General features: G+C 42.9%; 1 protein-coding gene across 4 annotated transcripts in view; it reads left to right on the forward strand.

The window, feature by feature from the left end:
• The window catches only part of PXK (PX domain containing serine/threonine kinase like), a 363,685-nt gene extending 341,082 nt beyond the window's left edge, over window positions 1–22,603 (forward strand). For 2 of the 4 annotated variants that reach the window (XM_086939056.1, XM_086939057.1), the window contains exon 18: window positions 21,312–22,603. In XM_086939056.1, the coding sequence (XP_086795182.1) occupies window positions 21,312–21,499 (188 nt within the window). In that variant the 3' untranslated portion in view covers window positions 21,500–22,603. Of the gene's footprint in view, window positions 1–17,259; window positions 17,290–21,311 lie in introns of all 4 variants that reach the window. The other 2 variants (XM_086939058.1, XM_086939059.1) reach the window with 2 other exon arrangements.
• Window positions 22,604–24,148: the final 1,545 nt, after the last annotated feature.

Raw genomic sequence — 24,148 nt, forward strand, 5'->3', positions numbered from 1 at the left:
ATTGCTAAATATCGTCTTCTGATGAACATGTTAGCTTCTAATGACTATCAGAGAGTCGTTCATGCATATCATTTATTCTCTTCTGCTTAACTTTCAGTAGTGTCCTCTTCCTGTCCAAGTTCAGCGTTTTATAAATCTGAGATCAAACTCCTAAAATCTGTCTGTGATACTTTAGGCTCATTGGGAAACTTTTTCAAAATTTCATGGCCACATCTATTGAAAATCAGACTAAACCACGTTTCCTGTGTTCCACATAGTCTCACAATGATCTATTTTAATCCCTGTATTGTTTGGATTCTGCTTGGTGCTGCTCTGCATTTTCATGCACCACAGTATACACTTGGTTCCGTTATAACAAAGGCTTAGATTCGGCTTCTAAAGCAGGCCCTGGGGAAAATTGAGTAGCTCATGGCCACTACTACAAACACGTTTTGTACAATATTGAAGCTCAGCTCAACAAAGACAGAATTCATGTTATTTGCCAAGAACAACAAACAAGAAACAGTACAAACCTGGCTTAGTGTTATCAACCTTGATGGCTTCGAATGTCACTTTCACCAAACACAAGTCACTTAGTTTCACCTTGAACACCAGCCTAACCCTCAAGGATCACTTTGCCCAAAAATAAAAGACTGCCTGGTACCAGCTGACTGTTGTTCTAAATAGTGTCAAACTGTTTCTTCCAGAAAGCACCTCCAGAACTACTGTTCAAGTTCTTGTACTCTTCCTATCTGGATTGGGGTAATAGCCTCCACTATGGAGGGCCTCCCAGACTCCATACTCGCACCTCTTAAGGGTATCCTACACTCCGCAGAATGTCTCATCCAATGCCTGAAGAAATATAAACATCATCCCTTCATAATAGAACTTCATTGGCTCCAGTTTCCGGCTGCGCCATCTTCAAAACCAGCTGCATCATTCACAAGGCCATAACGACCAGCACCCCTGCTTAACTTGCAGAGTAGCAATTCTTAGTGGTTCTAGGCAAACCAGTAACCACAACACCATAAGACTACAGACTAAGAAATGAAAAAAAAAAAACAAGGCAGCAGACATTTTCCAGGATCTGACACATCCCCCTATCAGGACTGTCTAAATGTAGGAAAGATTTTAAGACTTGCATCCTTAACCCCTTCGCTGCGGGGTGTTCTTTCCCCCCCCCCGCCCCCCCCACCCCCCCTCTGTGCGGGGGGGTGAGGGGGGCCGCGCGTTTTTAGAACGTTCAGCACAGCGGGGAAATTAGCCCTGCGTGCGAAAGTTCCAACGGCCGTGACGAGCTTAGCTCGTCAGCAGCACCCATGTGGTTAGAGAACACTAGGTCACACTGCAGTAACAATCTGTGACCCAGCTTTCACTTCTATAACCCACTGACTTTATGCTTGTCTTTGATAATGTACAGCACGTCCCTTCCTTTTGGCTAAGTGTATGCTGTAGAAGTAGCATATACATACATTCCACTCTTAGGACTGTGTAAATTATTGGGGGCTCTAATAGATTTTCTCCATTCAGCCTATTTGGCATCTGGAACTATAAGTTGGATCTGAGCACTCTAATTTTAAAAGCACTACTTTAGCTGCTACTTGAAGCTTGGAATTATTTCATTTGTTTTGCTTGCTTGTAAGGCTGTACAGAGATGGTCATGATTCCTGTAGGGTCAAGGAGTTCATGTAGTAAGGTAGTGTTCTCCTGAAAACCACCAAGATTCTTAAAGTCAAAGACTCTAAATCAGTCCTAATCGGGTTTGGTTGCAGAAAATTGGAAAGCTCTTTGTGTGGAACAGTGGCTTCTCAACTTCATGAGTTTAAGGAAAAATTCTGTAAAGTCATCTCTATTTTAGATGTGTCATTAATCCAACCTCTGTAAAGGTTACTGAATTGGAGTCTACTGACTGAACATTCTTGCATTGATTATTAAAGACTTCTTCTTATTTGCTTTCAGAAAAGCAACAAAAGCAGTCATATTGGCATTTATGGTGCAACAACCAGGTATTAAACATTTCATATTCCTGGTTTATCATGTGCCTGGAAGAACATGTATTTCACCTGCGAGGCCCAGCAGTAATAGCTAACATCATGGTGAACTAAATGTATGTTGTCTTATACATTGCTGACAACTGACTGTATAAGCAAGCTGTCTTACCATCCCACAGAAGTATCTTCAGTTCACTTTCTAGTTTCTTTATGAACACCTCCGCGGAGGAGAATGGGGTATTTTGAGTGACCTGTAGAAACAAGTGATGCGAGATCATTTTGAGCAGCTCTGCCTTCCCCATCAGTGACACCGGCAGAGTGCATCAGTGATTCACTTCTTCCCTGAACTTGTCTAGAGCTTGCTTCAAATACCGTTTGATGTTGTTATCTCAACTCCAGGTACCGGAGACTGTCTGTCCAGGCTCTTAATTGGGGTACCTGCAGTTCCATCCCTTCCCATGTGTGTACTCCAAACAGAAGAGACATCTGACAGTTTATTTTATATTCTGGGTGTGTCAAAAATTCCTGGAACATGTCTAATAGCCTTGCTAGGGAATGCTGTGCGTATCTCTTATCATCCATTAATAAGGAAATCTTGTTTTCTAGTTCTATCCCCTATCTAAAGCTATCCACCCTTGTGGTCCCTCTGATCCAGGAAGCCAGTGTTTCCACTGGCAGAGCAAATCATGGTAGCAACTGGGGGCCTTCCTGTCTTGTTCCTCTCTCTTGCCTTCAGACCAGGATGGCACATTGTACCTCGATCACTGGTTTGGGATTTAGTGGCCTGTCCCATGCCAGGAATTCTTGCTGAGACCCATCTTTCTAGTACCTCAATCTGGTACACCAGCCTAAATGCGTAGAATCCTGTTACATCATCCAGAGACGTAATTGTCAGGGATCCCACCATATCTCCCAGTCTTTCCATCCAGTTTTGCTGATTTCACAGAATGAGGCAGGTAGGTCATTTGGCATAGATTGCCATTTGGTCCGGGCAGCTGAGGGTCTGCATGACCTTGTTTCCATGTTTATTATTGCTGTTGATACGAGGAGGAGCAGACATCTCTTGACTGCCCCTCTTTATGAGTGACCACAATGGTCGCCCATTGTATGGTATCCAACATCTGACCTATGCATTTGTCCTCTATAAGCATGTTTCAAGTGTACATTCCTTATGTTGTAAATGTGTACAACATTTACAAAATAATACATTTTAAAGTGTTTCTTGATGTATAGTGCTTAGATACTGTTATTCTGTTTATCCCAAATAGAAAATGTGTAAAATAAAGATAAATATGATAGTGGGAGTCCGAAAACATGGGCTCAACTCTAGGTACCGTAGCACAAAAAGGAGCCAGGAGATTTGTAGCATATGTGCGACCTACACAGGTTAAAGAAATACCTTCATTACTAAGTTTGGATATTAACATGTCCACATCCTGAACTTCTGGAATTTTCGCTGAGAACCTGCAGTGTATCTACATACATATTCTAGTCATAAAGGTCCACTTGCAGTTTCTCCAGTTTATGGTGGCAGCAAGTATCATCGCCACATAACCTCTTCAGTGTCCTAAATGTATTATTTGCTTATTTGCTGGTCCTAGCTTCTCTTCTGACTAATGAAGAGCATGCATGATTGTGGAATTCCTACACACATTGCTGTGCTTTGTGAGCCATTGACGGTTTTTAACAATCGCAGAAGCCATTTTATTCCTGTGCCCACATAAGTATTCAAGCAATCCCTCCTAGCAGTGGGTCATGGCCAACAGATTAGACGCAACATCTACAGACATTGTGCCACCTTGGTTTGGTGGATCCAGTAATTTCTCAGCCTTATGAGCTTCTATATATTGAGGGTTTCTCAGGAATACCTCATGACAACAGCATCTCATTTCGACCTCTATCAATGGAATCAGGAAATGGAAGTGTAGACGAAGGTTAGCCTCATCTATAAACCATGTAGCCAGTTTGTATCTGGATAACCCTATCATTGGGGCTTGCACCAAATACCCAAACTTGCAGATGTATACAATTACCACATTTGACCCCTTTTGTAAACCATACACTGTCTAATATAAATAACAGCTAGGAGGTTGATAGTGGCCTACAACTTTACAGTATGATCTATATATATAATATATATATATATATAATATACTAGCTTACCCGTCGCAGCGATCTCAGAAGAAAAGAAATTCAAGGAAACTTGTTATGATAACATAAAATTTACATTGTGTCATTGTTATTGAAACTTATTCATTTTATTTTTGAAAACATTTCTAAGTGTGGCTTGGGCAGTGCGTCCTCGATTGGCTTCCAATCTTGATTCTAGTTGCTCTCCTGTTTCATTTGAGCGGGCTTGAGCAGTGCGTAATTGATCGTTTTCCAATCTTGATTTTGGTTGCTCTCCTGTTTCATTCGAGCGGGCTTGAGCAGTGCATAATCGATCTGTTTCCAATCTTGATTCTCGTTGCTTGTTCGTTTGAGGAAGAACGGGCTTGAGCAGTGCGTACTCGATCAGCTTCCAGTCTTGATTCTTGTTGCTCGTTCGTTTGAGAATTACGGGCTTGAGCAGTTTGTATTCAAACAGCTTCTAATCTTGCTCGTCTGTTTCTGAAGCTTGTAATGCCTTTTTCTTTCATGCTTCTGATGTAGATTGACCAATCTATTTCCGTTTGGGGGGTCATAACTATCGACGATGCTCGCAAATTCGCTGTCTATTTCAGTATTCGAAAGATTATGAGGGCCCTGGGCGGCCGATTTATAAAAAACATTATTTAACAGAAACCTTTGCGGGATGTGTACTCAACAACTTCCCAAAGTTTCATGGCGATCTGATGAATGGTGTAGTAATGCATAAAGGACAAACAGACAGACAGACATACTTTCGTATATATATATATATATCTCCCAGGAACAGTTGCTCTTACAGCATTGATAGCTCACAAGCCTATGAAAACTATTAGATGTCCGTTTACAAGAGGACTAGCCACAAGGAAGAATATTCAAACACTTCAACGTCGATAGTTTACTGCTATACATTCCTTTATCTCTTAGACATTCACTGGTAACTTACAGTCGTATGACCTTGAATGTAAAACAGGTTTGTTACACATGAAGACAGTTCTCTGTATAAAATCACGTTTTAGAATTCCTATATGTAATCAAGGAGCTAAACTCTCCCTCTGGTGTGTAATCTGTTAATCCTTTGAAAACGGGTCCTTTTATATATTTCTAAATTTAACAATTTTTAAGCAGGCATTTTCCAACAGACTTCAGTAAATGTACATCTTTAATTTCACTTTCAGATGATTTGACTTCCTGTTCCCAACTTGCCTCCCACCTCCTTTCTATAACCTATGCCTACTCAGATCCATCATTGCCATAGGGCTAGCCTCCAACTCATATTTTGAATAATCTTTTAATTAGATTTTCATTACAATTAACACCATCACAAGTAAGAGAGATCACAATAAGCTCTTATCAGTGGACCTATTGAAACCATCTCACTCCTTATACTTTGCCAGGATGCCTGTAAGCCCATTTGTATCCATAATGAGTCTAGGCCATCAGTAAACAGTTTCCCCCTTTCCAGTATCTCTGCCATGAATCCCACACTCTGTTATCTTTCTTTGGGCACCCACGGGCCTTGCACACCAGTCTCTCCCATACACAGTCGAGGTCCATCTCAGCCCTCCAAGCCCCGAAGGTCAGGACTCCTGCCGCCACAAACGTGCTATGTCCCTTTTGGCGACCCAGTCTCACCAATGTCCTTTCTGCAGTCATGTATTCCTCTTCACCTACCATTAGGAGAAGGTCAATTTTAGGTTTTAAATCCATGGGGGCAACCCCTGATGGTTCTCAGCTAAGCTCCCACAGTGTTTCAAAAAGGCCAGGGAACTGCATATTCCCAAACTGAATGCTAGAAGCCCCCCTCTGCATCCCTGCAGGGGAGGTAGTGGAGGTCAGATGCTCTTTTGCATGTGCCACAACCATTGAGGGTCAATTGCATGTGGTGTAAATATTTGATTTGTTTGAGACCCTGATGCCTCCCACGGTCCCATCCAGTGGGCCAAGGTCCTTCTCCAAACGTTTGCTTGCTAAGGTTTCACAACTCTAACTGTACATTACATGTAACAATATAGTTGACCAGTATCCGGCTGCGTTTAGGCCTGGTTTAAGCACAGAAATAGCATCTGAATTAAGAATATGACCTCTTTTGGTGGCAGATAATTTTCGACCGATCTTCATCGCTTTACAATGCCAACTACCAAATGCTTCTTTACTAACACTTGTCTTCTGGAATCGAGGAACTATCCCTGGCCTAGTTTTAGTAAGGACTAACCCTGTAGAAATGCTGCTGCTTGGATTAAACCATTGCCTGGTGCTTAGTACTGTACGTGTGCACAACCCTTGTCTTATGTGTATCGAAAAGAATGCCCCTTTTCTTTCACAGTAAGAATTTCTTGTAAGCCTAAGATACCTAAATTATCAACAAGTGAAGGGTGGTACAGTAAAGTGAGTGAACTTTTTCTGCAGAATATAAATCTGTGGATGCTGTATAATCACCAAAACCTCAGTTCCAGCACTAGAGGAGTTCTGATTAAAGGCTATATAAAGTCCGGGATGCATTACGTTTGACTATAGTCCATGAACTACCTTGTCAGCTGAAACAGTGGGTCTTAACTGAGGCTTGCCTAGTCATCCTCCTTTTACTCCACATGCCCACTTTCTCACGATTGTCAGCACTTGCATCCGCTTTCCATGAAGGATAGATACTTCAGCTTCACCTTTTGCTCTCCCATGTAAATTATGGGGTAACTTGATGTTTTTCCCCTCTAAACTTAAGTTTTTCTTTAAATGTAGATTCTTTCTTCTTAATATTTTGAAATATTTTTGCACTTTTCAAATTCTAGGCTATTTACTGTCACCAGTGTTTTAAGATCATTGCACTAGGTTATAATCTCCAACTCGATGATGTGGACCAAAAGGTGTTCTACACCACTGTGTCCTCATTCCATAAGGACTGATGTACTTTATATCTTCTCCTCCATCATGAATTCTTCCACAAGTGACGTCAAAAGTCCCCAAAAATAAAGACTAAGAGGTATTTTTCTGTGCGGGTCTTGAACTCGAATGCATGATTGTCATTGTTACTCTAACCATCAAACGTAATGTAAAGTGACCAGCCCTCAAAAAATGTCATTGACCTAAACAAGGGAGCTCTTTATCAGAAACTAGCAGCCCGCCCCGACGTTGTCCGGGTATGAATTGCTGCCGGCCAGTAGTATATTGTTGTGTAGGATTTCGTTTAGATTCTAACCTAGCTCCCCAGCTCGAAAGTTCGCAATTCTAGAACTTGTGGCGGGAGGTGTGTCTAAACGTGTATGTCGGTGCTGGCCATCAATGAGAGAGACCTGTGCATTTTTCAAATGGGTGGTGAAAAAATATGAGTATGTTGCTGGAGATGTGGGCCGCCGTGCCACCAATGTACTTACCGGGAGAGGGTAAACACCCATTATTCCGAAACTTTCATTCCGCATACCATCACTCCGCATACTTTCATTACGAAAGTACCATGACTCCGCAATGCCATTATAACGTATGGCATTATATTTTATATGCTTTTACCATGCATACATTTACAACGAAATTCGTTGTAAATGCATGAATGGTAACAGCATGTTTTTTTTAATGTTTGGATAAGGTAAGTATGGGTATAGGGGTATATGTTTTGGGGTACTAAGGTATATGTTTTGGGGTGTTTGGGTATTTTAAGGGTTCAGATATAGTTTTGGGTTATGGGGTACAGGGGTAGTTTTGGGTTTAGGGATAGGTATGGGTTTTGGGGTACAGGGGTATTTTTAGGGTTCAGGGCTAGGTTTGGGTTTTGGGGTATAGGGGTATTTTTAGGGTTAGGTTTGGGTTTTGGCGTACATGGTTATTTTAAGGGTTCAGGGCTAGGTTTGGGTTTTGGGGTACAGGGGTATTTTTAGGGTTCAGGGCTAGGTTTGGGTTTTGGGGTACAGGGGTATTTTAGGGTTCAGGGGTAGGTTTGGGTTTTGGAGTACACAGTTATTTTTAAGGTTCAGGGCTAGGTTTGGGTTTTGGGGTACAGGGGTATTTTTAGGGTTCAGTGGTAGGTTTGGGTTTTGGGGTACAGGGGTATTTTAAGGGTTCAGGGCTAGGTTTGGGTTTTGGGGTACAGAGGCATTTTAGGGTTCGGGTAGGGTTGGGTTTTGGGGTAGAGTGGTATTTTTAGGGTTCAGGACTAGGTTTGGGTTTTGGGGTACAGGGGTATTTTTAGGGATCGGTTTGGGGTTTGGGGACAGGGTATATTTATAGGGTTAAGATAGGTTAGTGTTTAAGGGTGTTAGGGTATTTTAAGGAGTAAGGGTGGGTTATGATTATGGGGTGCAGGGGTATTTAAAGGGAGCAGGGTGGGATTAGAATACAATTTGAGACATGGCATGAAGGGCGGAACGTACCACACGCCCCCAGCGTTTGTCACACCCCCAGCACACGCCCACAGCCCAACGCAGATACGCCCACAAGGGACTACTTTGCTGGCACGGTTCTTTTACCTTTTAAATGAATATGGTGGGCGTCTGCATAGCCTATGTCCTTCTGCTGCACTGCCCTTTCCAATGCTGTATGGGGTGTTGTGATTGGTGCTGTGGTTCCTGAGATTACCCGCCTCAAAGGTTTGGGCTCTCTTTATTATATTAGCATGGATAAGAGGCCTCTACACAAAGCACAGTGACTCCATGATTTGCTAGGTATTCAGGTGGTTTACTAGATTTAGGCATGCACACCTACAGCACATTACCATATATTTCTGGGAGTTTATCCATCTGTACATGACTAAGACAGGAAGAGTATTGTATGTGGTTTCGTTTTTCGTTTTCTTTTCCGTTTCTTCTTATGTTAGGTTTTCTACAAAATGCCTTTTTGATTCATTTCATGTTTTACTGTTCAGTTGAGGATCCCTTACTTACACCAGTGTGGCTTTCAGTGTGGGTTTGCCTCTACGTTTTTTGAGGGAGCTAATGTCTTTTTAATTTAATTCACTCTGAAGAGTTTTCCTTCAGTCTAATTTTACAGCTCTAAAACAGCTGCTTATGTCTCCAGTTTCTCATCATTGCTTCTCAGCTTGCTGTTTGTAACTCTTTGCTCAGCAGCTTCTGCCCTCTCCTGCCCATATAAAATGGTTTCTGCATTGAAATGTCAATGTATTTGGAAGATTTTTAGTTTCACATGCGTTGTTTTTGAAAGGGGAAGCCAAATGTTAAAGTACGTGTTCAACTTGCAGGCTGTTGTAAAAATAATTGTGTTACAACTAGATTGTTTTTCTGTAAAAAAAACTAATGGCTGAGCTCAGTTGAATTGTTGGTATGATCTCTCTGTGCAAGATGTTTTATGTTGTGCAGCAAGCTGAAACAAGATATTTTCTTGCACAACTAAGTGAAATGCATGTAAAAAGCTCTACACCCACACAGCCTTGCCTTTAGATCTTTTGTTTAAAGTTTCTCAGGTCTCAAGAAGTAGATACTTGCTCCAGAAGTCAGTAGCAAGAACAGCCTTCATGCGTTGCCCATGCAAACTGATCTAATCTTGAAGCGTCAGCTCAGATGCAGGCGGAGAAGACATATGACCTCTTTGATGTTAGGGGTTCATGAAAAAGAGTTAGGCCAAGGGACTGCCTTGTAGCTAATTCCAAAAAAGAAAAACAGAATTTAAATAGTCCTCCAAGTGATTTAATCCCACTCCAGCTATTGCTACTTCTTACTGCGATACATATTGTGCCCCGTGTTGTAAGTTTGCCATCAAGTGCCTGTGGGCTGCACTCTCTAAGCATAGTTTCCCAATACCATTGTTACAACTTTGTTAGCTGTCCAAATCAGTTCTTTGATTGGACTGCTTTCCAGAACAATTCAGACACACAGTCCTACTCCAAATGTGCTCATAAAGACCCTTTGATAAAATTCACAACCAGGAAGATTTACAAAACGGAAAGAATCACACATGTAGTATTTGTATTGGTTAGCTTGGCTTTGTATTTTCTCAGTAAATATGACTGATCATTTTGTATCCTGACAACAGATGTCAGAATTTACAATGGCATTCTGGGTGTATACTTAAACCCATACATGTATCCCAGTACCAACAATCTAAGTTTCAATGTGGTAAGATAAGCATAGCATTAAGCATGATTTTTATTGCAATTAAAGTTCAATTATTGATGCTAGATCAGTTCTTCTGCTGATTGATATAGCCAGATACCAAAAGCCCCAACCTGTTTTGGTCTGTATGCGTAGTGGCACAGAGTGGTAAAGTTACTGAATCAGTTTAGGAATTTGCCTCCACTCTGCTCTGCAAATTCAAGTTAATGTATTTCTCTAATTTTTACATGCCCACTGAAAAGTCTGATGTACAAGTTTCTGGGGGTTCAAACATGCTGTCCATTTTCCTGTGTAGTGTTGCAGTAAAAGAGACTGAATTCAGTTGACTAATACCATCCACATTTTAGAGGACTTCTTTGGTCCAGAAGAAGGCATTTTACAGTCCCCTTGCTGAAACACATCATTGTACCCAGTATCAGATGTCAATTGTCTTGTCAAATAGATAAGAGGAATCTAAAAAAAAACCTGTCTTAGTAATTGAAATGTATTTGCAACAAAATAGTGGCTTCATGGGTGAACGCACCTAGAATAAACCTTATCACATTGAGGCGAGCTTTGTTTGCATCGGGGCAACGGTTGGCTATCTGTAATAGAGTACAATGTACATTGATAATGCCATTATCGATGCTGACCCTGGTTTTGAGGATACAGTATTATCAATGATATGCATTGAAAGTATAGAAAGCCAAGCACAGCAACCCGTGATTTGTCTTTCTTTGTGTAAAATCATTTTGTGTGAATTCTGTCACAGTGACCTGTGGGTTTTGTGGTGAGCTTTTGAGTAACATTTTCTGACTATTTCTTGTTTGAAAAATATGCATTGATGAATTTAATTTGAAAGCTGACAAAGTTGAAATAATGTATCTGAGAGACTTCTAGCCGCAGATTCCTTACCTTTGAATATATCCAGGCATCAGCCTGGATCTGGAAGATTTTCGAGCAGTACCCCAGCACACCAGTAGGTGCCGTTGTTCAGTTCTGCGTCGGCATCATCCATGCCAGAAGTGACGTGTGCAGTACCTACACAGGTGCCACCTCTGCACGCTGATGTTAGTTCCTTCCTTTCCACTGCAGATAGTCCTCATCCGCATTGAGCTATCCCTCATTCACAATTTGACTCCACGTTTTTGACTTCATGTCGACTTTTTTGACATTTTATCTCCTGGTGTGAGGATGTCCCCTAAGAAACTGGGTTGTTTCAACCACATGAAGCCTGTTATCAGCAAATGTCGTGGACAGAACATCACTTGGTGTGTCTGTGGTGCCTGGCGTTGGGACATGACTCCAAGACATATGAGGTCTGTCGTGTGATGCACCTGAAGGCACTGAGGGAGCTCTTCCTCAAGCTACTTGGCCTCCAACATCAGTAGACTCTGCGATGCTCGAGGTCCCGTTCACTTGGGAGGTCTTTGGGCAAGTCGGGTAAGTCTCACAAACATAAGAAGTTGAGAACATTCAAATGCTCTTCGACTTTCCCTCATCTGCCGAAGTCATCCAATGCGACTAAGGAGCGTCGTCCCTCCAGGCCCGCGAGTTGGTGGGGTCTGAACTTGGATCCGCTCCGCACTTCCCCTATTTTCCATAAGTCTGAGCGACCCTCGCCTATTTAAAGTTGGTGTATGAGTCTACATTAATTAATTAATTATGTGCCTCATTTTTGGGTGTCCCAGCCCCTCCGCATGGCCTTTGAGCTCCATGAGAGGGCCCCTACTGGAACCACACTGGTGGGTTCGCTGGTGGCATCTGTCGGGCCTAAGAATTTCTTGCTGGATCCGTAGCATAATCGTCGGCGAGCCCGAGACCTTCCTCCGTGTCTGCTCCAATGCTGACACTCCACCAATTCTCCTAGATGGCGACATCGGCATAGTCATAACCAACTCCGACGCACAGCTGAATGGGTGTTGTCCGATGCGACCCAGTCCATCCTTCCTGAAGCGGAGACAATGCCTTATTTATTGGATAGGCCTGGAGGGAGTCGTTTGGGAGGGGTCTTTAGACCATTATGGAGACAAACTAGTTGAGAAGGACAACTGGTATGAGGAACTGGGTGAGGCCAGTGGGTTAGACAGCTCACCTGACACTGGCATAGTTTTCCCCCTCCTGTTTCTACGTAGGAGGGAGATTCTTTTGCTATGGTGCTGCACAGGGCGGCTGAGATCATGGACAATACCCTGCCCTCAGTGGTAGTCAGAACTAATGTTTTGACGAAGGTGCTCCAACCAGTAGTGCCCCCGTCAGAACCCCCATTTAATAAAGCCCTTAGAGACGTCACACTTTGGGCCTGGTTCAAGCCCTGCACAGGGGCTCCTGTGATTAGGTTGATTGCCTGCTGCCATCGCCTCTTGTAGATCCCGTTTTCCTTAAGCAGGAACCCACTCCAGAGACCTTGGTCGTTCAATCCTCCTCATCCTGCATTCACCCTGGCGCGTTCCCTACCACTCCACTGGATAGGGAATCCAAGAGACTGGACACCTTCGGTAAGTGAATGTTTTCTTCCACCAGCCTGGCACTGTGGTCGGTAAACACTACCTGCCTATTGGGCAGTTATTCACATGCTCTTTGTGATTTGGTTGCGTAAGTGCTGCCTATGGTCCCAGAACCCAGGCAATACTCTCATGCCATTGCTGACTGGATGGATGCAGGGAAAGTTCTCCATTAGATGTGGACTTGACACAACAGACTCACTAGGCAGATCGATTTAATTGTCGCGGGCCTTGTGGCACCACACATGGCTGAGAACATCTGGTTTTTCATGGATGTCCTAGCTTCTCTCATGGACATGCCCTTTGATGGTTGTCACCTATTTGGAGACATGGCGGATACAGCGCTCGTGCACTTCAAGGACAGCAGAGATACGGCCAGGCACCTGGGGTTGTCTGTGGCCTCTCCTCCACTTCAATCGTACTTCTGTCTCCTTCTTTGCTAAGGAAGGGGTCATCTGTTGCGCCCATAATCTCCCAGTCACCACGGGCAACAGGCTTCCCAGCCTTTTCATGACTGAGGATGCGGGTCCACCATCCCCCCTTGGAGCCGCTGCCTCCAAATCTTTTTATTCCGCCCACAGACCATCATGGGCACCCAGTGGTAGGCAGGATACGCCATCACTTCCCTCACTGACAGTCAGTAACATCAGACCATTGGGTACTACAGATTGTCCAAAGTGGCTATTCCCTCTCCTTTGAGACACCCCCTCCTTCCGTTACATTTACTTTCGACTGGCTGATGGAGGACCATCTCTCCTTGCTCCTTTAAGATGTGCTGGTGTCTTGTCAAGAGAGCCATAGTAAATGTGCCGGCGTCAGAGGTAGGTCGTGGTTGCTATTCCCACTACTTTCTGGAGGACCCTGTCCTATCCCAGATATGCGCACTCTCAACCTCTACTTGAAGAAGGAAACATTCAAAATAAACACGCTCGCCCAAGTCTTGTCTGCCTTGGATCCTGAAGACTGGATAGTAGCATTTGACTTGCAGGGCACCTACTTCCACATCCCCATCCTGATAGCCCACAGATGCTCTCCACGGTTAACGGTAGGCTATGAGCACTTTCAGTTAGCTGTGCTCCCCTTCGGCCTTACAAGCGCCCCACCGGGTGTTCACCAAGGTGATTGATGGAGGTGGTCGCAGTCATCTGCGGAGTTCGGGGATTTAACTCTTTCCCTATGTTGACGACTGGTTGTTAAAGGCTAGTTTGCCCCAGGCAGTCGTCTCCCACCTTCACACTACGGCAAACCTTGTACACTCATTGGGCTCACTATCAACATGCCAAAGTCACACCAGACTCCCTCTCAGAAGCTCACTTTCAACTGAGCTGTTCTGGAAACTGTGCAGTTTTGGGCTTATCCTCCTGAGCAGCGAGTCCAGGATATTAGGACTATGCTACTGATGTTTCAGCCAATATCCTGTATTTCGATGAGACTGACTGAGGCTATTGGGCCTCATGGCCGCCTGAATTGTGCTAGTGACACATGCCTGCTGGCATATGCGGGCTCTGCAGTGGGACCTGAAGGCTCAGTGGGCACAGCATCAGGGAAATCTCTCTGACGTGGTCCAGATCTCAGAACAGCATAGGATCTGCAGTGGTGGCTGACGAACCGCAATTGGGTCGGTGGCAGACTACTCCCTTTCCGAACCCGATTTGACTGTAGTGACAGATACGTCACTTCTGGCTGGGGATGCAAACTGGGAGAGGTGGAGATAAGAGGACTCTGGTCTCTGGCAAAGTCCAAGCTTCATGTAAATGTGCTGGAGCTTCAAGTGATCCAATTGGCAGTAAAAGCCTTTCTTCCTTCTGTCAAGGAAAGGCTGGTGCAGGTGTTCACGGACAACAGCTCTGCCAAGTGGTACTGCAACAAACAAGGCAGGATCAGGTCGTGGACGTGTCAGGAGGCCCTGCGCATCTGGACATGGCTGGAACATCGGGGCATTACCCTGGTAGTTCAACACTTGGCGGGCTCTCTAAATCCAGGGTGGACGAATTGAGCCAGAGATGTCTCCACCAGGAGGTGGTCCAAGGTCTCTTTCAGCAGTGGGGAGAGGCTTGGTTAGATCTGTTCACCACTGCCAAGAATGTGCAGTGTCAGCAGTGATGTACGCTGGAGTTTTCAAGGCGACTCTTGCTTGGAGACGGTGCTCGTCTCGAAATGGACCTCCAGCCTCCTGTACGCCTTTCCACCTATACCATTCCTGCCCAGAGTTCTCAAAAAGATCAGCAACGGCTGGGCTCAAGTCATTCTTGTGACTCCGGAATGGGAACAGAGAGTCTGGTTTACCGAGCTGTTGAGCATGGCCATCGGTCCTCTGGTCAGGCTGCCTCTTCGGGAGTAGCTTTTGTCACAGTAACAGGGCAGGGTCCTGCACCCGAACCTGCATAGCCTCCACCTCCATGCATTGAGATTGAGCCACGGCTGTTGACAGCCTTCAACCTCCCTCCTGAAGCCTGTGATGTTATTCTGGCAGCCAGGTGTCCCTCAATCAAGACTGCATACCCCTGCCATTGGGAAAGTTTTGTATCCTGGTGCACCTCGCAATATTGACCCAATAGCTGCACCTCTATCACAAGTGTGCTCTTACTTGGGCTGTCTTTGGCCCAGCAGGGCTCGACTTTAGGCACAGTTAAGTGTTACCTGTGTGCCATCTCAGCGTTTTTGCAGTTGTCGGACCAACCGTCTGTCTTTAAGTCACCAGTTGTGGCTAGGTTCCTTATAGGCTGCCAGTTCATCATCGTAGCCCTTTATTGTGCCTCAGTGGGACCTGGTCCTTACTTATCTCCTGTGCATCTCCTTTGTCCTCTGAGGCTATTTATGCCTTTTTGGTGTCCATAACATTGGTTAGGATGGTCAGCAAACTCTAAGCGCTATCGGCTCACCATCCTTATACCACCTTTTACCCAGACAAGCTGGTCCTTCAGATACATGTATCCTTTTCTACCAATGGTTGTCACTCCTTTCTACGTATGCTAGAACATCACCCTGCCTACCTTCTTTTCTTCTGCTCATTCCTCCAAAAAAGAAGAGAGACACTCCTCTACCTTGACCGAAAGAGAGCGTTGTCGTTCTGCAATGCCCATACAAAAGAGTTCCAGGTGGACGATCAATTCTTCGTGGCTTATGTGGGAGCACAAAGGGAGAAAGGGAGAAAGCTGTACAGAAAGAAACCATCTCTTGATGGATTGTCTTGTGTATTAGGACCTGTTACGCATTGGCCAAGAAGCAGACCCCCCCGAGGGCTTGCGTGCTCACTCTACTAGAGCCAAGGGTGTGACCAGTGCGTTATCCCACGACGTTCCTCTCCTGAATATCTTGTTAGGCAGTGACATGGGCATCCATGCAAAGTCCGGTCCTTTGTGACAGGTACTTCGCCCGTTCGGTCCTGCAGGACTTTTTGGTTTGATCAGAACTAGCAAACGCACCTCTGGGGAGGTTTTGCTCAGGTGTTTATTCAAAGGTAAGAAATCTGCAATTAGAAGTCCCTTTGAATGAATGAATGAATGAATGAATTTAGTACTTTTATAGCGCTGACTGTCACCCTACGGGTATCCTGACGCATCTGACTGAGAGGGGAACCTTGATAGAGAAGAGGTCGGGCCGAGTATATAGAAGGCGAAGAGCTAAGATTATGGAAAGAGCCAAGTTTTCAGGCTCAGATGAACATTCCTTACCTTCGATAACGCCTTATCTAGTAAACTCTAGCTAGCCGCAGATTCTTTACCGATCCTCTCTGCTCTTCGAAACCGGTTCAGGTATGAGTGACACTTAGTACTTTTCCACAACTATGGTCCGTTCTCGTCGTGGAACAGTGCATCTGGCATGGAAAGTTGCAAAAGTAATTGACGCTAGTGCGCCGAGAGGGCAGCTATATAGGTACCACGCACATCACTTCTAGCACGTAACCAAACCGCCACCTACCGGCGCCCCGGGGTACTGCTCAAAAATCTTCCGTATTCAGTCTGACGCCTTGGGATATTTAAAGGTAAAGGATTGTTTAAAGTTTCTTTTTTATTTTTTGAATAAGTTACAAAGCAGTCTCTTGATGGACCCCAATTTTCCTGTATATTGGTTGCCTGGTTCTGGATGGTTACACCCCTACACGTTTTAACAGTGCCAGGACAAGTTCTCTTGAGGATGCCTTCTCTCCCACCTTCTGATGACAGCTTTAGTTGGTTTCTATAAGATACATTTATAATCTTTTTAAGGCTGGCTGTGGGGTGGTTGCTAAGCAAACACACAGATGACTGTGTCGGCTGCTGACTTCAGTAATAAGTATCTACTACTTGGTTCCCCTCTGATAATTTATGGGTTTGGGTGAGACCATAGGCGATGGTGGTTTAGCTGTAACTTGTTGTTTAGACATATAGGGAGCTCCCCTTCAAACGATTGTGTTGAAATACACTGGGCCCTCTTTTGTAAGATATGTGCCTGCCAATGAGTAAATTTAACTTTTAGCAGTTCTGCACTAAAACTGCAAATGTGCATGTTAAATAAATTAGGTTATGTGACATCTCAGCATTAGAGTCTTGCTAACAATGTCAAAGTATTGTGTGTAGTTGAATGCTTTTAAACCTGAATAATGACTTGTGTCCTCTTTTTCTTTCAACGCTGTCTTCAATGTAGAGCATGCGACATTTTGAACGTGACCCTTCGGTAAAGTAATTCAATGTTGAACTTTCTGTATTTAAAGATGCTCTGTTTCTGTGTCATTATGCCAGACAACAAGACTCTACAAATGTGATTGAAAGTAAGGTTGACGCTTGAAGATCAAAACGGTTCTATTTGGGTTTTCAAGAAATACAGCATCTTTAAAAAAAACAAAAACAAACACAGACCATCCTCATCACCATGGTTCAACTTCTATCTCATTCTCTGGTCAACCCTCTCTGCAAAGGGCTGGTTAGTTTGCAAAGACTACTGTTCTTAAAATTAACCCATACCCACATTGACGTGCGTTGAGCGGTCCCCCTGATTTGGACCAAATGTAACAAGCGTTATTGGCCTACCCATGTTTCCACATCTACAATGGAAAGTCAGGAGTTTAAAAATACGTTTATTACCTACCGAGGTGAAGAAAACTTGTACCTTCCATATTTGGAACTGAATTCTGGTACCGCTTAAAAAACATGATTGTTGCTTGAAGTTGTTGACAAGCACCTTTTTAGGCTTTTTCCTGGTTGACTCAAAACTAAGCCTTGTCTGATCAGTGAGATGAAATGCATTTCGTCGGGACATTTTGTGGACCCATGAAATGACTATTAAGTTCACATTTGTTGTAGCGTTTAGATCGTCATTATAAGGTGGGTGAGATATAACTTCTCGAAATAGGAGACCCATTTATTACTTATAAAGAACCTTAAAATCAATTCAACTACTTAGTGTTACTTTGCTGTTCCTGTGTAAGGGCAGTATTGTAAAAGCCAATAGCTGTTCCAAACGGTATACTTGCATCAGTTAGTCGTATGTCCCTGTCTTACACTGAATCTGGCACGCTAGACTTGAACCAGCTCTCACAGTAGTTCCCCTGCAGTTCCTTCTTCCTGTGAGCATTTTTCACCATTTCTATTTCATCCTCATGTTTTTACAGATGTTTGCTGAACAAGCATGGCCTGTGTGACCGTATTCCACCATTTTTATGTCATCTTGGTCCCCTAAGTCTACGGTTTGGTGTGACCACCTCCATTTACAAATGTCCTGTACTTGCATGACGAGTTACCCTTGTCATTAGCATTGAAGAGGTTAAGTTTCATGTTTTACAGTTGCAGAACCCAATTTGAAGGACACAGCCCTCCGCCCCCCTCCCCCCCTCAGCAGCAGTAATTTTCTGGAAGTCTGTTTCCCCCACACTTTACTACACACCAAATAATATTTCTCTTCCATAAATGTAGTACTTTATTCAAATTGTGCCACTTTGTCTTTACAAATATTTTGTCTTTACTCATATGTTCATACAGAGGCTTATATAACCGTGTCATTTTCTATTTATAGTTTTGTTGCACCAAGATTTCACAAGTACATACATTGCTGATATTGGATAGTACATACATTCCTGATATTGAATAATACAAAAAGATTGGAATTTCTTTTGAGTAGTAATGGTTAGCACATCACATTTGGCCAGCACTTGAGTATTAGCATTAATGTTTTTGGGTTAGGGTTGGTGTTATAATAAGGGTAGGGAATCGTTTAGGATTAGGTTAAGGTTTCTTGTTCATATTTTGATTATGGTGAGGGTTGCAGTTAAGGTAATTGAAAGAGTGGCAGTTAGTGGGATGACTGGGAAAACGTTACAGTATGGGTAAAGGCTAAGATGAGAGTTATGGTTTAGAACCGTTATGGGTGAGTTAAAACAACATTTTAATTTCAGAGGGATTTATTGTGGCCGTTAAAGCAATGTTGATTGCGAAATTTGTTATGGGGCAGAGTTGTGACGGATCTTCTTTAATGGTATTCTCTGCAGTGGTCTTCCCTATAATGGCATACATACCCGCTCGTGCTGTTGACGTTGCTGAATTTCTGGTGTCACCTATAGCGCTATTTCAAGCATCAAACACAAAGATTTTGCGATTATATTTTTAAATTTCATATAGGCCATCGTAAAATACAATATTCCTATTAACCATCCTCAATGCTTAGAGCAAATCTATAGATTGTTTGATGCCGCACTTATTTGAATTTGCACAATTGCACTTTCTCCTATATTGTGACTCCAGGATGTTGTTGGTGTTCTCCAAAAGTGTTGAAATGTTTTTTTATTATCATTCAGTCACTTGAAATAGATATTAAAATGTTTTTTTATAGAAAAACGGAATAAATAACAATGTTTCCTTTATATTTGATCTTTGTTCTTGTTTGCACAGATGTTTTTATCATTTGGTAAAAGCATTATATATAAAAATTTGGCAATCACAATATTAAAATAAGCAGCCCATGCAAACCGAGCCGGATTAGAAAGCTAACATTTGAAATGGTATTAACTACCTCCTAAACATCAAGTGAATGCTTTCTTGGGTGTGCGTTCATTTTATGCTGGCAAATATAATGATTATCGCACTTTGTGAAGTTTTCAAATGTTTTAGTTTTATATTTGTACATTGGTACTTTTTTGTGAATTACATGTTCATTTTCACTGGATTGTTTGATAGCTTTTAATCTAATCAAAAGCAGCCACTGAGGAAAATGTATACTGACTTTTTCTACCTTTTACATTTTTTCTGTGCAATACTGCAAATGTAGGCTGATCTTTGTTCTCTGCAAGTTTATCTTTCAGGAGGTAAATTGTCCCAAGTGTCACACTATTCATGCAGATGTAGAAAACCTTCTCAAATTTGCACACTCCTAAAAGACTTGCATGCTTAACATCAAAGGTATATTTGCTGAGAAATGCAGCAAAGGGTCCACATTGTGCAGGTTTAAGGTGCGCTCTTGTGAAAAACGGCCTATGCATTTGCGAGGCAAGACTCCCAGTTCTTCACATACAATTCTGAGGTGGAATTTTTTTACTAAGTAGCTTAGTTTACTAGATTCTCAAAGAATTGTGGGACAAGAACACGTAGGAGGGTAACATATACATTCTTTTCATCAAAGGATGATAATTATGATGTAATAATTGTTGTCCTCTTTGGTGTTTGGCCACAATTGCATGCCCTGGTGCAGTTGGTTCTGAAACAAACTTTCATATTCTTGTATTGTTTAAATTCATAGACATTTGTTTTTATGAAAATCCATGTTAAAAGAATAGTTAATATCCAAGTGAAAGTAGATATCAATGGTGAGTGCCCTTTGGAAAAGTAGGACACCATTTTTATTTTCTGTTCACCATTTATCAATTCCTTGCGATAATTGTGTAGTGAATGGGAGACGTGTTTTTTACACAATGAATATGCAGGACTATCGTTTTCTTTTCCTTATCCTTCTGGTCTGTATACACTTGCTTCTGCTGCTGGAACAAAGCAGCCAACAATGTATTTGTTAAGGCAAACCCAACCCCTCTGGTATTTCACTAGAGTGCCAAAACATTAGCCTGTGGGGTCTTGAATTGGGAGGCCTATTCATTCATTTATTTATAGGTTTTGTGTAGGTCTGGGCATTGTTTTAGAGTGCTGGGGCATACAGAAAAGAACAACAAAGGGCTATTCAGAGTACATGACAGTTTGAGCCCAGCCCAATGCATAAGATGAACCTAAATCTGTCTTTCATTCTCAAGCAGATTAGAGTCTGTCCAGATAAAGAGTGAACTAAATTGTTGCATTGTTTAGTTGCACACATAAAGACCTAGGAATCAATTGAATGCTTACATGAAAAGCATACGGTAAGTGCACCCCAGGCAAGTCATTGCTTGATAAATTAAATGTCCCAGGGAAATGAGTACAGATAACACGTTATACACATTGCATATTGAAGACATTCTTGAAGTGCTCTTTTTCAGGTCCTGAAATCTTCATTCTCATAGGGCAATGGGTCCTACCAGGGCTCTGCTATCACCTCCCTGCCTTTATGTTTAGAGATGGAACTATGTCCCCACAAGACAAAAATAAAGACTATCATGATGGTATTCGTTATTCTCATCGATAGCTAGGATATATCTTGTTTGTAAAACAATTTTTTATTTTTTATTTTGCTTTAAACCCCTTTTTTGAGATAGATTACTAATTACATTGTTTTGAACTCAACAGGAGTGCCAACTGTCCCGGTTCCGCCTCCGCCTCCCCCGCCGGCTCCAGCTCTTCCTTCAAACATGGACATGCCATCAAAGCTTCCCCCTGTGTCTGTTAATGGAACAGGCCGGAGTGCCTTTCTCAGCTCAATTCAGAATTTTAAAAAGGGGACTTTAAAGAAATCAGATTGTTCAAGCATTAGCTGAATTTTTACCACCAGGCTGAATGTGTGATATCCTCAGTGTCTAATTGCACCGTCCAGGCACATTACTGTTGTGTAAGCATCTATGTCAAGACTCCTGCATACATTTTCAATTTTACAAATCATTATTCCTCTTCAGTAACAAAACGTTGGCGCTCAGACACCATTTTGTAAAATATGTTTAGTTTATCATAGAATAGAGTTTCACCATGATCTTAATTAGAATTAGGACATTGAATCATATGAATATCTTTCATTATCAGTTTGGTTTTTAGTAGTACTACTAGGCGTTAAACTAACGTTTCTGGTAAATGGGACTTCAGCATAAGTATCTTAACATTTTTAACTTTTTTTCTGGATTGAGGTGGCATAGGAAATATCTGAAACATCTTTCTGTCACTTTGCCATGCCAGAGCTCTTTCCAGATGCATAGACGATCTTGTTGTTGGATCAAGGAAAAGTAAATGTATGTTACATATTATTTTTATTGACACATTATTTAGGCTAAATACATAAAGTACATTTTTCCGAAAATATTTTTTAAAGCATATTCAAATGTGATTTGGAACCTTAAGGCCTGAATGAATGTATCTCATTATTATTTAACCTAATGTGCTGAAACAACCATCACCCACGTCTTTACCTGCATGTCACTCGGTGTGGGGAGGTAGGGGGTGTTCGAAACATCATGCCAAAGATGAATGTAAAATATACATTTATTACCTGCATGATGGGTCTCATTTGGTACTTGACTGCTTTCGAGTTAAAAAGAACAATGATTCGTTGTATCAACATAGACAAACTTGGAAGCGATAAAAGCAGAATCGGCCTCTTAGCTAAAGGACTGCAGAAAATGCTGGTTTGTACTTTTAAATGTTGCAAATGTATGGAAAATTCTTAAACGCTATACATTGCTTAGAACCGTTAACTAAATTGCACTTTAGAGGGTTGTAGATAGTTCATTTTTTATTGAAGTTCACCTCATCCAGTGTGTTTGTTACTCTGCAGAGAATGTCATTGTGTATAAAGATTCATGTAACCTGTGATATACAGTACATATATAATATATATAATTCAGTCATATTTTTATTAAAATAATGAAGCCTGATTGATTTTTTTGTGTCCTCATTTCACTTCCCAGTTGAAGTAGTGAATACTTTATATTGTAATATTCGGTTTACATTAGTGAAATATATGCCACAGAAGGCGTTTAAACCGCATTCTCCATAAAAAGCATAGCTTTACAGGTGTCTTATCTCTATTGTTCTTCATATTGTCGTTAAGTTTAATCTTTTTTTTTTTTTTAAATCGGTGTTTTGTGCACTTGGCACTGATTAAACCGATCAAGAGAAATTTGTATTACAAGAACATAGAAAGAATTGAAAGATATACATATAGAATATCTTCCACATTACTCTAGAAGGATCACAGGGCTGCATTTGCAAGGGCATATCTGAAAGAGACACGTTAATGATAAGATTCCTTACCTTAGAATATCCCCAGGCGTCAGGCTGGATCCGGAAAGTTTTTCTGCGTAGCAGTACCTCTGCACGCCAGTAGGTGGCGTCCTGCGGCTTCGCATCCGTCACTGGCATCGTAGGCGCCTAGATGACGTCACAAAGAGTACTTAGGCGCCACCCATGCACGCTGATGTCAGTTCTGTTCTTTCTTTTTCCATGCTGAAAGCGCAGATCCGGATTGAGCACGTACCTCGGTAATTTTTTTACCACTTTTTTTTAGACCTTTGTCTCCTTTTCTTGTCTCTTGGTGCACGCAGGGATACCCGGCTTTAAGTCTTACCGTTTGTGCCACCGTAATATGTCGTGGCGGACCCCCATGGTGTCTGCCTCTACTGCCTGGAGCATGACCATGACTCCCGGGATTGTCTGGACTGCCGTGCCATGGCCCTGAAGGCCTTGCGGGAGTGGCGTCAGAAGTTGCTGGAGGTCCGGCATTCATCTCACCGCCACTCCGGGTCTAGGGGCCGTTCACAGGACGGCTCGCGAGGACAGAACCGTCGCTCCTCGAACTCTAAGGCTTCCCCTTCAGATTCCGGTAAGCAACGCCATAAAAAGAAGTCGAAGAAGCGCGTTCGCTCTTCGACGTCCCCCCGTCGCTCCCTGGAGGCAGACGTGGGGGACTGGGAGTCCCGCGGCCTACTTGCTATACCCGGGTCCGTCGGCGACTCTCGAACAGGTGCAAGAGTTCCTTGCTGCCTTGGACCGCCTTTGCAGGCCCCGGGCTGGCGCGCCTTGTCAGTGTCCAGATCATGTTGGCCCGGCGGTACCGCCTCTTGCGCCAGCCCCGGAGCCACTGGATCCAGCGCCCTTAGCTCCGGCCCCGTGCAAGTCAACAATAAAGGCGTTCAATACCAATTTCTGAAGCAGAAAAGTTCAAGCATCAAATTAATCAAGTGATTACTAGTAGGCAGGAGTCGGTTTTACGAGAAGGAGGTAGAACCCGACAGGAACATTAGTTCAGTGGATTATGAGTGTTGTTCTGATGGAGCCCAGATGAGACCGCATTCAGGAGTGTCCAGAAATTGCAAGTGTTAGGTAAAGGATTAGGCAACTAAGAATGCAAGTTCAGGAGTCAGTAATTAGTGGCTCCAGAAGGATTTTGTGAAGTAAGTCGCCATTAAGTATTTGGCCAC

The sequence above is a fragment of the Lissotriton vulgaris genome, chromosome 9 (genome assembly GCF_964263255.1).
Source record: "Lissotriton vulgaris chromosome 9, aLisVul1.2, whole genome shotgun sequence".
Lineage (NCBI taxonomy): Eukaryota > Metazoa > Chordata > Amphibia > Caudata > Salamandridae > Lissotriton > Lissotriton vulgaris.